General features: G+C 53.3%; 1 protein-coding gene across 1 annotated transcript; it reads right to left on the bottom strand.

Annotated features, from left to right (window-relative positions):
* Positions 1–475: 475 nt before the first annotated feature.
* Positions 476–13,850, bottom strand: STK35 (serine/threonine kinase 35). The gene is made up of 3 exons (XM_066587964.1): positions 13,256–13,850; positions 6,818–7,553; positions 476–4,048 (listed from the first exon to the last, which is right to left on the bottom strand). Exons 1-2 carry the CDS (start codon positions 13,710–13,712, stop codon positions 6,829–6,831), a joined length of 1,182 nt encoding a protein of 393 aa, XP_066444061.1. The 5' UTR covers positions 13,713–13,850; the 3' UTR covers positions 476–4,048; positions 6,818–6,828.
* Between the last annotated feature and the right edge of the window lie 829 nt (positions 13,851–14,679).

The following is a 14,679-nucleotide window of genomic DNA, read 5'->3' as shown; positions in this document are numbered from 1 at the left end:
AGCAAGATCCACAGCCGTGCAGGGTGGAAGGTGCAAGGGGGATGCAGCAGACAGGTTCACACAGCAGAAGTTATTGTGGAAGAACACCCCCCCCCCCCCCCCCCCCCAATTTGTATTGGAACTTGTGATTGTCATGTTTATTCTCATGAAGTATGAAAATCGCAAGCGTAGAAATAAGTTTCTTGCACGCCGAGGTTTTCACTCATGGGGCCGTAATACAAGTTTTGTGGCACAGACCAGGAACGCTGCCATTCGCTTCCGGATTGCCTCGAAGCGCGTTGAGCCTGAAGCGCGTCCCGTTTACGTGATGCCGCTGGATTTACAATAAGCTTTACCCAGTTGCATCATCCGAGTTCTGTACCGCTCTCCATCGTCGAGGCTCTGCACCACGTCTGGACCCATAGAGACTTCCATGCGCCGGGCCTGATAATGCGTCCCGCGGACCACCGCTGCAGAGAGGAGACCCCACACAGAGCAGTTTGTACTCCCTTTATTAATGTTCACAAAGGAAAAAAATATATATTTACTCATCTTACATCTTCACGACGGCCAATCACACATCAGGGAGGATTACAGTGTAAAAGGAACATAAATACAATGTAAACTCACAACCAACTGAAAAATGACAAAATAACAAGAGGTCCTGTCACCAGCGTATGTGCAAAACAAGGGAGAGGACAAAAGGTCCGCTGTGCAGGGGGTGCACCGGTGGGAGAGGGGGCCGCTGCGGCAAGGAGGTGGGACCCCCTGACTTAGAGGGGTTTGTGTAAGTGCTGCTAAAACTGGGGAGAGGGCGGCAGATGGGGCTCTTGTCTGTAAACTGCGGCCGTCTACCGCTGGGGTCGGCAATCACGTCTATACAGAACATGGCTGCTGCGCCCAACAGACTGGGCAGGATGGGAGTCTTTTCCACGAAACGATCATCATTCAGTGTCACACGGCCAACGAGTAACAATAAATAGTTTGTCCGCTTCTCGTTAGTAATTCGGTTTATGTTGACCCGTCAATGGAAACAGGTTCATCTACATGTAGTACAGAAGCAATGATCGTTGGGATGACTGTCTGGCATTTCAAAAGGAGTTGTCCAGTTGTAAACTTACTAATGGTCTATCCTTAGGGTAGAACATCAATAGGTGATTGGTGGGAGTCTGCAACCCAGAACCCCCTCTGAACAGCTGTGCACCCGGCCAATGCACTGAGCCAATTTCTGCAGGAAGGGGACAGCTCCATTCACACTGCAGTGGCTAGACCAGGTATTACAGGCAAAGTTCTCATTGAAAAGGAATACAATGTTTGTGTGTAATACCAAGCCTGGCCACTGCAGTGAGAACGGAGCTGCCTGCGTCCTGCAGAAATCAGCTCAGTGCATCGGCCAGGTCAACAGCTGGTCAGGTAAAGTCCAGGGTGATAGACCCCTGCCAATCTATTGATGGCCTCCCCCAAGTCTAAGCTATCAATAGTCTAAAAGTGGAAAACCCCTTTAAGCGCTCAACAGTCACCCAGTTTTAAAGGGCCCCTTTCTCACTGCTCCAGTCAAGCGCCACCAGTCTCATCCTCCTCAACGGTCCTGTTTACGTGACTGCAGCGGTATATATTTGCCAAAAACTAGCGGTGAGGATGGGAACCGCTATTATGACTTGGCATATGTTTAACCACATGCTTCCTCTCAGTTTTACTAGAAGGCCGGTGACACGCCGCCATATTTTGGCCAAGTTTTCCCATCCGTAACATGGACGGGTCTCGGCCGGTCCGCAGGCTCTCTCACCTGAACTTTGAGCAGCAAGGATTCCTAATGATGCTCCAAGTTTGGATCAGACTGGGACTCGTCCGCATTACAAGGTTGGGTGTCACCGGCCTAAACCCCTTTAAGGCAAGCGGGTCAGGAACATGCTGCTCACTCCCAGCCACATTACCTGAGGCCAATGCATCCTGAGCAATATGACGAGTCGGGCCGATCATGCAGGCATATAATACACAGCAGGGGGCGCCAAGGATCACACCCCACTATACTGCCAGCAGCACAGCAGGGAGTCCTGAGCAGATGCTGTCCAAAACAGGGGCTACAATCCCCACCTACCATCCCTCCCGCAGGCTGCAATTACTTGTGCACTTCCAATATGGCTGCTCTAGTGAGATCTTTACTACTGCCTTACAAGAGCGGGACTCATTGCCTTTATCACAGAGGACCATCCCTGGCCCCTTGGTGTCAGAACTGCTTCCCCAATTGGTTTAATGGGTTCAGGTTTGACACCAATGAGCTCTGTCAATCCAGTCTCCTACCTGACGGGTGCGAGTAGAGCCCTCGGCCCGTGGTACATCCCATACAGGTCTGGTGCAAGGCAAACTCTTCATCCACATCTTGGCTGCCTTGCACCAAGGAGACTTACTGTGTTCCACCCACCCTCCGGGGGTCCCACCTGTGCACCGCACCCCGATATCCAGCAGAACTTTTACCTGAGCAATAGAATTAAGAGGGGCAAGAAAATGACCCACAGAGACCCAACACTACACAGTGTAACCCACGGGGAACGGGGGGCTGCGTGGTCAGAGTCAAACATATGGCACAAAAATACAGACCTGAAAAGACTAACCCTAGAACAGGAAGTGCCAAAAGTGGGACAGGTCCAGGGAGAAGCCCCTTGCAGCAAGCCGTAAAAGGGAAAGCTAAGTGCTGGGAGGAAGGGGGAAGTAAATCTGGGTCGCACGAGATCCAGTTGCTTCAGACAACTTCCCTTCCTGTAGTGATAGAAGTGCGACCTGGTTCACGTCTCCAACGTCATCTCCCCCCTTTGAGACCCTTATGGCAACCGATGCATAGATTCGTTAAGCTATTTAACCCCTTACTTCCCAAGGTGAGCAGTCTTGCAGTACAGCCCATCCAGCGGGGAAGGAACAGGGAGGGGATAGTGATTAGCAGGTAGTTGGGTGCTAGAAGTAAGAAAATAAAAAAAATAAGGCACGGTGTTCCAAACACGAGTGATAGCGAAGTGTGCAACAAGCCCCTACAGATACCCCCGACTACTGCAGATCGGGGGTCCTCATCTAGTAAATAGGCACTTTGGCTAGGAAAAGAAGAAAAAAAAGAAAAGAAAGAAAAGTCTACCCACCTCAGCGTGCGAAAGTCAGGAAGGTGCAGGACGTGGGGGAAGGAGGCACAGGGAAGACGAGGCTCCGTCTACACACTAGTCAGATTCCCTGAGACGATAAGTGCAGGATTGGGAGAAGTGCTGGGTGTAAGACGCGGTGGCCCCTTTCCATCATCCACCCACAGGCGATATGTTTAAAGGGTTAAGAGGGAGTGGGGGGGGGGGGGGATTAGTAGAGGGATCGTGGGAATAAGGACACTGATGGGCCTGCCAACCCCATTTAAGAACGCTCCTGTCTCAAGACCCACCAATGGGAGACAGCAAAAGTCTTAAATCGGGGTCTGCAGGAACAGCTCACCCCATATAAGGGAAGAGGGGGGTATGCACGTAAGCGGCTGCCCCTTTAAATAGGTAGTCAACAGCTTACTCTAACCCCAATGGGTGACCATACATCTCCGCTGATTGTTGGCTGGCACCGGGACTTCTCAAAGGATCATCCCACGTGCCGGCCGGCAATCGGCAAAGAGTCACTTGCGTCAGATCTGTAGCGTGCACAGGCACCGCAAACTACGTCGTTACAAGCCGCCGAGGCCCGTTAACGAATAAGGTGTCAAATCATTGCATAAATCATTAACCTACAGCTAACGAGGACTCCGTAAAGTCACCACTGGTGCTTTCTTCCAGGACTGAAGTGTTCATCATTGGTTTCAATGCAGCCGCCTGGAAGTGATGACGATGGAGGCGGTGGGGGGAGAGGGGTGCAAGACGTAGAAGCCGTCCTGTGGTCGTTAACACAACGTAACTAGCACCAGTGATCGCCATCGCTTTATTCTAGAACATAAAAGGTGATCCAGTCTCATGAGAAATCCAGGTGCGAGGAAGCGTGGGGTGCGGGAGAAGTGACATCTGCATATCCGGGGGTCCGGGGAAGACAGAACAAAAGCCTTGATCCCACGTTAAACCTGCGGGGAAAGAGAAGATGGAGTTAGAGAAGAACATGGACAACAATTGAAGTTGTGCATCATTACACGGGATGGGGGGGGGGGGGTCATGTGACCAGCAACATCCCCTCTAAGGCTGCAGTGACATGATATTGCGCAGTTATCGCACAAGTTCTTTGGGCATTGATGGAGACGGGCAAAGGAGAACAGAAGTCGCTCATTAACAACCGAGCTTCAGGTCGGTTACTCCTCCGGGTGCCATAATGGCGGCAGTCCCCGGTTAGCGTTCTGTTGGACAGCCGCCCCTCCGCCACTTTATCCCAGAAATATCCTGCACAGAATGACGGATTCAGAAGGTTCTCTGGCAGGAAATTACTTTTCCATCCTAATCTCCAACGTCTGGGAACGCGGCGTTCCTGCTCACCTCCCAACACCATGTGGACGGAGGCCTGGGAACAATATCCGCGCTCCTTCCTGCTGGACTGCGTGACGAGCCCCGGGCGCAGACTGTTCCTCGGGACGGACGACATGTGGAGACGGGGGAAAACTGAGAACTGCAAGCAAGCAGCCCCTCCACCCCTCTCACAAGGGAAGGGGGTCTTCTCCGTTCAGGAGCGCCCTTCTGAATAAAGCCAAAACTTCTTTTGGTGTCCCCACAGGTGCAGGAATGGGAGTCGTACGGGACGGAGAGGCGCCGGTCTTATAGCAACACAAACCCCCCCCAACCCTTCTGGCAGAATTTTGTCCTGAGACCAGAGGGTCACTTTACAGGGCCTCCATTATGGTCCGGGGACAAGGTGTTCAGGGAAATGCGTTCGGGACTCACCGAATACCCAATTTTAGTGCCGTTTCCCCGCTTACTGTGAATACTCCAGTGAGTATCACACCGCTCCCTGACCTATCAGCCCCGTGATGTAGTTTATGGTACGCAAAGGTCGTAACCGGTTCCTACCAAACAAATCAAGGCTGGAGGCAGTCGCCCCTCTTAGTTCCACCGGGGCGGATCTTTCTCCTCTGTGTGACAGGGTATTGTGGAGCGGCATGGATGGTTTTCCCGTCTCCCCTCTGATGTTCTAAGGAGCTGCTGTCAAACACATCGGTGCCTCGCAACACAACAGCTTCATTCTGCTGCTGTATTTATGCATTGGGCTTGGTTCTGGTACCGTATTTGGTCACAGAGCTGTTCGGGTGCAAAGACTGACCAAGAGCAAAATATACGGGTTTTATTTTTTCTCATGATGAGATGTAAAGCGGGAAGGGGGCACAAAAAAGCATTCTACACAGGGTGCCGTCTGACCCAAGGCTGGCGCCGGCTCCTTTCACACAGCCTGAATGTTCCTCCGAACGTCTCCAGTCCAAGTAAAGCTGCCGATCAGCCAATGAGGTTGGTAACAACAAGCACGCATGCTCACTCGTGTGGATTGGGAGATCTAGGCCAGCCGATGGGGACAAACCGTAAGTATGAACAGGTGTCCCCCATAAACAGATCCTCGACCCCTGTAGGAGTTAGATACGCGCCAATCGACTTGCATGGGAATCGGTGCCCGTTCCATCAGGCCAAGAAGTTGGCTGATGCGAGAAGAATCTTCAGGCCAATTCAGAAGGCCATAATGTGACCGCATCCATAACTCTCAGCATGACCGCCACAAACGCCAGGACATTAGAGGGGTATTACAGGCTTTTTTAACCAATTACCTCATCAGCAGCTGGCGGACGGGGGTTCAAAGCACCCCCCACGGACAATCGGTCTGTACAATGGTGTTGTGTACCGTCTGTAGGCCTGCATGGACCGACAAGGGCCCCAAATATGCCAATGTGTAAATCTGGAGAATGAGCCTCCCCTGTCCGCTTCGAATGGAGTGCTGGATGAGCATACGCGGTCGGTACTCCATTCACTTCAATGAGGCGGACGGAAATACCTGAGCAGGTGCCTCAAGTATCTCCGCAGGCCAGTTGAAAGGGAATAGAGCTTCAATGCGCTCAGGTCTCCTCCTCACTGCAAGCACCGCAGTGAAAAGCATGGGTGACAGGACCGCCGCCTCGAGACCCCCAATCAGCAAGTTATCCCCCTGCGGATACGAGATAACTTGCAATTATGGCACAACACTTCAAAGCCGCGTACAATTCTGTAACTCTGCGTCATAAAAGCTGCAGTCAAAATACAGACGCATTACCGTGAACTGCATTAGCCCGCATTAAGGTCACAAACACGTCACAATTAAAGGGACCGTTCACTCCGCACTAGGCGGCCGCACACAGATCAACAGAAGCAGCAGCGCGGTCGCCTTAATGACTGACCCATTTCTGAGCTGATCCATGTGACATGATAGCAAAAAAGGTTTCCCAGCACGTGTGGAGGGGGCACCGCGGCACAGACCGCCTGGCACAGGCACGTGAGGCTTAGGGAAGGCAGCACTGGGGACAAAGTGGGGAGGGGGGGTGGGGGGTGTGCAGGAATGTGCAGAGATGGCAGCTCTCAGGAAGCAGCTGTACACCAACCACAATCCTCCCCTCACCCCCGGGCACTGGGAGAGTTATATAAGCTGCATTAGTAAAGCATGAATGATCGCGGATGAAGAATTCATGACCGAGCAGCCAGGGAATCTATGGAAGGGTTTGTGAGCAGAGCCTCCCTTCACCACCAGGAGGCGCCAAACACAACTCCGTGATCAGCGCCCCATCCTCCATTATTTACGGATTCGTTAGTAGCCCTTTGGCTCTTAAAAGGATACTAATCATGCTTTATGAACTTGTGTGGTTGAGAGGCTCGGATGCAATGTGTGGACTTACCAGAAGGTGCTTCATGCAGCACATGTGACTTGGTCCATCCGGGTTTCCAGCTCGAACGCGTCTGGCCGGTCCTGCGGATTAGCAGCCAGCATGTCCTTAAGCAGCTGTCGGATGCCCTCAGACATGGAAGTCCTGCGTTTCTGCGGGATGTGAAGCTCCATCTTTGGGTTCTCTAGCAGCGCTTCCCCTACAGGGACGATCTCACTGCCCTGCTTTATGTAGGTCCCCAGCAGCTCCTTCTTGGTCTCGGCATCGACAAAGGTGATCCGCTCGATCATGGCCCAGATGATGATTCCCAGGGCGAATATGTCCGCTTTTGCCGTGTAGTGTCCCTCCCACACCTCCGGCGCCATGTAAAAGTCCGAGCCGCAGGCCGACGACAGCCAGTACTTGTTGACGTTGACCGTCTTGTTCTCATTGCTGCCCCCCCCACTGCTCTCCTTCTCTCGGGAGGCGAGTCCGGCGCACACTTTGCTAAGGCCAAAATCGGCCACTTTGAGCACCGGGAAGCCGGATCGTTCCGTGATCAGAATATTGTCCGGTTTAAGGTCCCGGTGAACGATCTGGTTTTTGTGCAGGAAAGCAATGGCACTTGTCAGCTGCAGCATGAAGCTTTTGTTGGTAGCCGGGTCCGGGCGCCGGGACAGGACATACTGGTTGAGGTCACCGCCTTCACAGAACTCCATGACGAACCACAAGTAACAGGCTTCTTCTGTGTAACCCAGAATACGTTCCCCTGTGAGGAAAGAAGGGAAAGACCATCAGCGATCAGATCATATGTAGATTACACACGAGGAAACATGCAATACGCGTGAGTGCTGGGGGCTAACATGTACTGACAGAGTTACATCCTGTCTTATACTCCAGAGCTGCACTCACTATTCTGCTGGTGGAGTCACTGTGTACATACATTACTTATCCTGTACTGCTCCTGAATTACATCCTGTATTATACCCCAGAGCTGCACTCACTATTCTGCTGGTGGAGTCACTGTGTACATACATTACTTATCCTGTACTGACCCTGAGTTACATCCTGTATTATACTCCAGAGCTGCACTCACTATTCTGCTGGTAGAGTCACTGTGTACATACATTACTTATCCTGTACTGATCCTGAGATACATGCTGTATTATACTCCAGAGCTGCACTCACTATTCTGCTGGTGGAGACACCGTGTACATACATTACTTATCCTGTACTGATCCTGAGTTACATCCTGTATTATACTCCAGAGCTGCACTCACTATTCTGCTGGTGGAGTCACTGTGTATATACATTACTTATCCTGTACTGATCCTGAGTTACATCCTGTATTATACTGCAGAGCTGCACTCACTATTCTGCTGGTGGAGTCACTGTGAACATACATTACTTATCCTGTACTGCTCCTGAGTTACATCCTGTATTATACTCCAGAGCTGCACTCGCTATTCTGCTGGTGGAGTCACTGTGTACATATATTACTTATCCTGTACTGCTCCTGAGTTACATCCAGTATTATACAGGATAAGTAATGTATGTACACAGTGACTCCACCAGCAGTATAGTGAGTGCAGCTCTGGAGTATAATACAGGATGTAACTCAGGATCAGTACAGGATAAGTAATGTATGTACACAGTGACTCCACCAGCAGTATAGTGAGTGCAGCTCTGGAGTATAATACAGGATGTAACTCAGGATCAGTACAGGATAAGTAATGTATGTACACAGTGACTCCACCAGCAGAATAGTGAGTGCAGCTCTGGAGTATAATACAAAATGTAACTCCGAATCAGTACAGGATAAGCAACGTATTCTACTCAAGAGCTGCACTCACTATTCTGCTGGTGGAGTCACAGTGTACATACATTAGTTATCCTGTACTGATCCTGAGTTCCATCCTGTATTATCCTCCAGAGCTGCACTCACTATTCTGCTGCTGGAGTCACTGTATACATACATTACTTATCCTGTACTGATCCTGAGTTCCATCCTGTATTATACTTCAGAGCTGCACTCACTATTCTGCTGGTGGAGTCACTGTGTACATACATTACTTATCCTGTACTGATCCCGAGTTCCATCCTGTATTATCCTCCAGAGCTGCACTCACTATTCTGCTGCTGGAGTCACTGTATACATACATTACTTATCCTGTACTGATCCGGAGTTACATCCTGTATTATACCCCAGAGCTGCACTCACTATTCTGCTGGTGGAGTCACAGTGTACATACATTACTTATCCTGTACTGCTCCTGAGTTACATCCAGTATTATACAGGATAAGTAATGTATGTACACAGTGACTCCACCAGCAGAATAGTGAGTGCAGCTCTGAAGTATAATACAGGATGTAACTCCGGATCAGTACAGGATAACTAATGTATGTACACTGTGACTCCACCAGCAGCATAGCGAGTGCAGCTCTGGAGTATAATACAAAATGTAACTCCGAATCAGTACAGGATAAGTAATGTATTATACTCAAGAGCTGCACTCGCTGTTCTGCTGGTGGAGTCTCTGCTGACACAGGGAGGATGGCAGGTAACACGTGCTACGGTCTCATTTTGTATTATAAACATACCCCCCCTCCCCCCCAGGGTTGTACTTTTGCTCCACCTCCAGGTAAGACACTTCGGATGTCGTTCTTGCCATCCACATGGCTCACAGGGAATATTCGCTCCCCGGTGACCGCGCTCTAATAGGCGCCAATTATAGAGGAGCTCAGCTGTTTCCTGGAGCGCCGATACCAGGATGAACAATGCAGAGAGAGAAAGTCATCCGATGGCGTCCAACAGGCTGCGCACTACAGCATATGTGCCGCCCTCCTGCAGTGCCATTATGTAACCAGCAGACTCTTGTGGGGGGATTTATGTGCCCCCCCAGTATTAGACAGAACGGTCACCTCTCGCACTGGTCAGAGATCAGCCGGAGGATTAAGTGTAGTCACAGCCCTTAATCTGGACATCATGTCCGAGCCGTGAGCAGCGTCCCAGACAGATGGATAATCCAATCCTTCCCGTGTCGCCTTACCCGACCCCAGAGAGGGCACATCTGCCCAGTGAGAGCGGCACCCCAAGCGGGATGAAGGCAGTGTGCCTGGGGGAGACCCAGAGATGTACCCCTACCCCATGTAGTAGATGGGACATGTGACCAGTTATTTACATGCACTAAATGCTCACTGGCATGTGGGCAAATCCAGATGTTAACGCCATCGGCCCATCCCTGCATTACAAACACCCTCGCCCCCTCCTCCTGGCACGCATCCTGCACCTGACAGGTGACGGCCTCCTGGAAGCACCTGCACCCGCTCTGAAGACAAAGCACTGCCCCTCACAGCGAGCCCAATGCCAACTGGCAGCAGATGGCACACTACAGCCACAGGCCCAACACTGAGACAGCTAGAGTCCCTATAAATTGTCGTTACCTGCAGAAACACTACAAGTCCCAGCAGGACCCGTGAGAACCCCGTCAGGTACAGGTCCAATTGTACAGGTACATTGTATCCAACCCTCTGCCAGGGACACCAGCAGTCTGAGAGTCGCTACAATGTATCCGTCTGAAGACTGGATGTAATTGTAACAAACCCGCAGCTGTAAGACATATTGGGCTGGTACATATGGCACCTGATAGATGTAAGCTAGGTTTCCATACACTGACAGCAAGCACATCTTGAAAACCACAATGAACTGATAGTCACTGTGATGGCGACAAAGTTCTGGAGGCTTTATGGTCACCGCGGCCTCGCCGGAGCCCACTAGTCAACAGGATTTAAGGGCGAATGCCCCTGTACGTGCATCACCTACCCCATGTATGTCCGACCCCGCACCCCCCCTGCGCTGGCACCGGGCAGACTTTACACCGAGCCGGTGTCACAGCGGTTACTTATTATTAGCCCAAGGTGAATAATTCACAGCTGAGAGAAGAAGTCCATCAATCCGGTCACTGAGATTACTCCACCAAGACCCCCGTAGTCCAGAGGGGCCGGCAGGAAGGAAGGAGCGCCGCAGCACTGTGTACAGATATGCCAGGATTACAACCTGCAGTGTCTCTGGGCGGCAGCAACATGGCGGCTCTACTCCCAGCCCTAGGTGTGGGGGGCAGCATTACAGCGGCGCTACTCTATATAGGGAGCACAATAAGGAGTCATCCGGGTTGTAGAAAGTGATGACGTAGATCAGGATGGGCCACAAGCATCTGGTCGCAGATGGATCGTTGGCGCTTCTGGCTGCCGCCTCAGTGTTTACATCAGAGTACGATTTGGTTTGTACCTTTCGCTGTGGCTGCTCAGAGTCCGGAACCGCTGCTGTGAAGAGGACGAGCCTCCGGATTGCAGAACGGCTGCTGCTAAATGAACAGAGCAGTCTGTACTCCGATGCGAACACAAACGGTCGGAGCACTTCCGGCCCCAGCCTCCCCAACCGGCCTCCGGCCCCAGCCGCCCTCCGGCCCCAGCCGCCCCAACCGGCCTCCGGCCCCAGCCGCCCCAACCGGCCTCCGGCCCCAGCCGCCCCAACCGGCCTCCGGCCCCAGCCGCCCCAACCGGCCTCCGGCCCCAGCCGCCCCAACCGGCCTCCGGCCCCAGCCGCCCCTCATCTGTTCTTGAGCGGCACAGTTCGTTCCATCGTCTGTAGAGCAGAGTGACGGTTCGCCACTCTCCACGATCTCCCCACCGACAGACGCCATAATGGCACGGATTTACTGCGCATTTTGTTGTTCTTGCAGGTCTTTTTGCACAAGTATTCACGTAGGTAAGAGTTGCGCGTCTGCGCGGTTTACACGCCCGGGTTTGGTTATGTTCACATGGGACGGATTTGCCGCAGAAAATCCGCAGCTCAAAGTGCACATTTGGTGCAGATCTTGACGTGGATTTTGGCGCGCAATTCCCCCCCGCCCGCCCCCCCTCCCCATCACCGCGAACAAGTGGATCCCGCAGAGTAAACAGCGATAAAACGGACGCACCGGGGATTTAAATTCCGCGCCGCCGGTCCGTTTCCGCACGGGTTTTGTGAGGATTTTTTCTGCAGTGCGGACGAATTATCTAAATTGCACCCACTTTACTGCTGCTGTAAAGGCTGCAGATTTCCCACGCAGACGCGCCGCATGGAAAACCCGCCGCAAACCCGCCCCGTGTGACCACAGCCTCACAGCTCGCAGGTACGCCGGCGTGAACGAGCCCTAAACCCCTCATCAGGGACATCTGTGACCCGCAGCGAACTGCCCATATGTGTGCGCTCACTCCCAGGTGTAACAGCCCCCCCCCCCCGATGTGATGTAACCGCCTGCGCCAAATATCAGGTAATGACGTAGGCGATTGGTGGAAGCGCCCCCTACAGGGAGGATCATCATTCAGAAAAATAAACAATCATGGATTGTGCGAATCTGAACGATCCTTCAGCAGACGGGCCGGGACCGAGCGGCAAACGGGAACCAGTGCGCACGCCGCTGCGTGGAGCCGCCATCATTTAGGCGGTTACATTCACCGTGAACGTAAACAACTTGCGAAGTTTATCGCTCTGCGTGGACCCCTAATTGCTGCCTTTACTCCAGTTATGATTGTGCCTGCTCCCCCATGCCTGGCCTGCCTGCAGTTGCTCCCCAACACCCCCCCCCCCCCATACTAGGGCAGCTCTGCCTGCAGTTGCTCCCCAGCACCCCCTATACTGGGTCAGCTCTGCCTACAGTTGCTCCCCAGCACCCCCTATACTAGGGCCAGCTCCGCCTGCAGTAGCTCCCCAGCACCCCCTATACTAGGGCCGGCTCAGCCTGCAGTTGCTCCCCACCCCCCATACTACGGTCAGCTCTGCCTGCAGTTGCTCCCCAACACCCCCCCCCCCCATACTAGGGCAGCTCTGCCTGCAGTTGCTCCCCAACACCCCCCCCCCCCATACTAGGGCAGCTCTGCCTGCAGTTGCTCCCCAGCACCCCCTATACTGGGTCAGCTCTGCCTACAGTTGCTCCCCAGCACCCCCTATACTAGGGCCAGCTCCGCCTGCAGTAGCTCCCCAGCACCCCCTATACTAGGGCCAGCTCCGCCTGCAGTAGCTCCCCAGCACCCCCTATACTAGGGCCGGCTCAGCCTGCAGTTGCTCCCCACCCCCCATACTACGGTCAGCTCTGCCTGCAGTTGCTCCCCAACACCCCCCCCCCCATACTAGGGCAGCTCTGCCTGCAGTTGCTCCCCAACACCCCCCCCCCCCATACTAGGGCAGCTCTGCCTGCAGTTGCTCCCCAACACCCCCCCCCATACTAGGGCAGCTCTGCCTGCAGTTGCTCCCCAACACCCCCCCATACTAGGGCAGCTCTGCCTGCAGTTGCTCCCCAACACCCCCCCCATACTAGGGCAGCTCTGCCTGCAGTTGCTCCCGGCACCCCCTATACTTGGGCCGCTCAGCCTGCAGTTGCTCCCGGCACGCCCCCCCTGTAGGCCGCATCCCCGGCCTGCCGTACTCACCCTTCAGCGAGGTCTCCACCAGCCGCAGGTACAGCTGGCTGCTCTTGTTCCCGTGGCTCATCTTCTGCGCCAGGCCGTTCCGCTGCAGGACGCACTCCTCGAAGCGGACGATGTTGGGGTGTCGGCGGCGCAGGCTGGTGAGGGCCCAGAACTCGGACAGCGCCAGCTCCACGTTCTCCGGGGCGTCACAGCGGATCTTCTTCACCGCCACCCGGGCGCCGCTCTTCCGGGCCACGGCCTCGTACACCACCCCGTAACTGCCGCGGCCTATCTCCGACAGGAGGCTGTACCGAGGCCGCCGGGGCCTGCCGCCGCTCACCTCCTCCTCGTCCGCCGGGGCCTCGGGCTTCAGTGTGCCGTTGACTGGCTGCTGCACGTTGAGGAGGGGGGCGGGGAGCCGCTCTCTCAGCGGCCGCACTCCGAGGCTTCCCCGGCGCTTTCTTTTAGCGGATTCCATGACGACTCCTCCGCAGGCCCGAAGCCCTCATCCCTCCTCCGCCGCCGAGGCGTACGTTAAACGAGCTCGCTGTGAGGAGTACCAGCCGGGGACAGCAGGCCTCATTTCCTCCTCAGAGCCGAGCTCCCAACCGGCTCATCCACACACTGAGCTCGCGCTGTCAGGGAGAGAGCTACTGTACGGGTGGGCGGAACCATTGTCACAGAAACCTGGGGGAGAGGTAACTGTCATTCTATTGGATAATAGCGTTGAAGCTTGCACTCTAAACAGTTTTTCGGACTACTAAACATATTATTAATAAGCCTCCTGTCAACTCATTTTTAATAGCAGCGTATTAGAAACACGTAGACAATATACATAAAACAACCACCCCTCCCCTATTATAGTAGTATGTCCCAAACATGTCAAAATGTAAACAGCGACTGCCGGAATAAACCAAATGCTCTAGGAGGGGTGACAACGAGTCACATGTGGCGGTAAATGATGCGTTTCACAATGCCAGGAGTGTGTGGTTGAAAAGATCGGGACGATGCATAAAAGAACGCGGTTAACCCGCACAGTAGGTTGCATAGGAATCTGTGTGGCAAGCCTGCAGGGTCCCCCCCCCCCTTTTTAAGGTTTAAGGCAGTCCGGGTCACGTGAGTAGAATGCGCGGCTAATAAGAGTGGAGCAGGTGCCGCTTACATTGGTGAACCACTTAGCAGCCTCCAGATGGAAGAGAGAAGGTTCTCCTTTGTTGACATAAAGCAGAGGTGTGGAGAATGGGGAGAGCAGAAACACCAAAGGCTGAAGTGACCAAAATGTCTAATGGGAAAATATTTTTGTTGCCCATAGCAACCAATCACAGCGCTGCTTTCATTTTACCAGAGCAGTTTGAGAGATGAGTGCGGAGCTGGGATTGGTTGCCATAGCAGCAAAGGCAAATTTGATAAATAAAATCCAAAATCAATAAGAAAGTTACAGAACT

The sequence above is a fragment of the Eleutherodactylus coqui genome, chromosome 13 (genome assembly GCF_035609145.1).
Source record: "Eleutherodactylus coqui strain aEleCoq1 chromosome 13, aEleCoq1.hap1, whole genome shotgun sequence".
Classification (NCBI taxonomy): domain Eukaryota; kingdom Metazoa; phylum Chordata; class Amphibia; order Anura; family Eleutherodactylidae; genus Eleutherodactylus; species Eleutherodactylus coqui.
This window is presented reverse-complemented; position numbering and strand designations above follow the sequence as displayed.

Coding starts and splice junctions, on each gene's coding strand:
- STK35 (XM_066587964.1), bottom strand. CDS start 13,712: ATGGAATCCGCTAAAAGAAAGCGCCGGGGAAGCCTCGGAGTGCGGCCG. Junction 7,554..13,255: donor GGTGGAGACCTCGCTGAAGG/GTGAGTACGGCA, acceptor CTTTCCTCACAG/GGGAACGTATTCTGGGTTAC.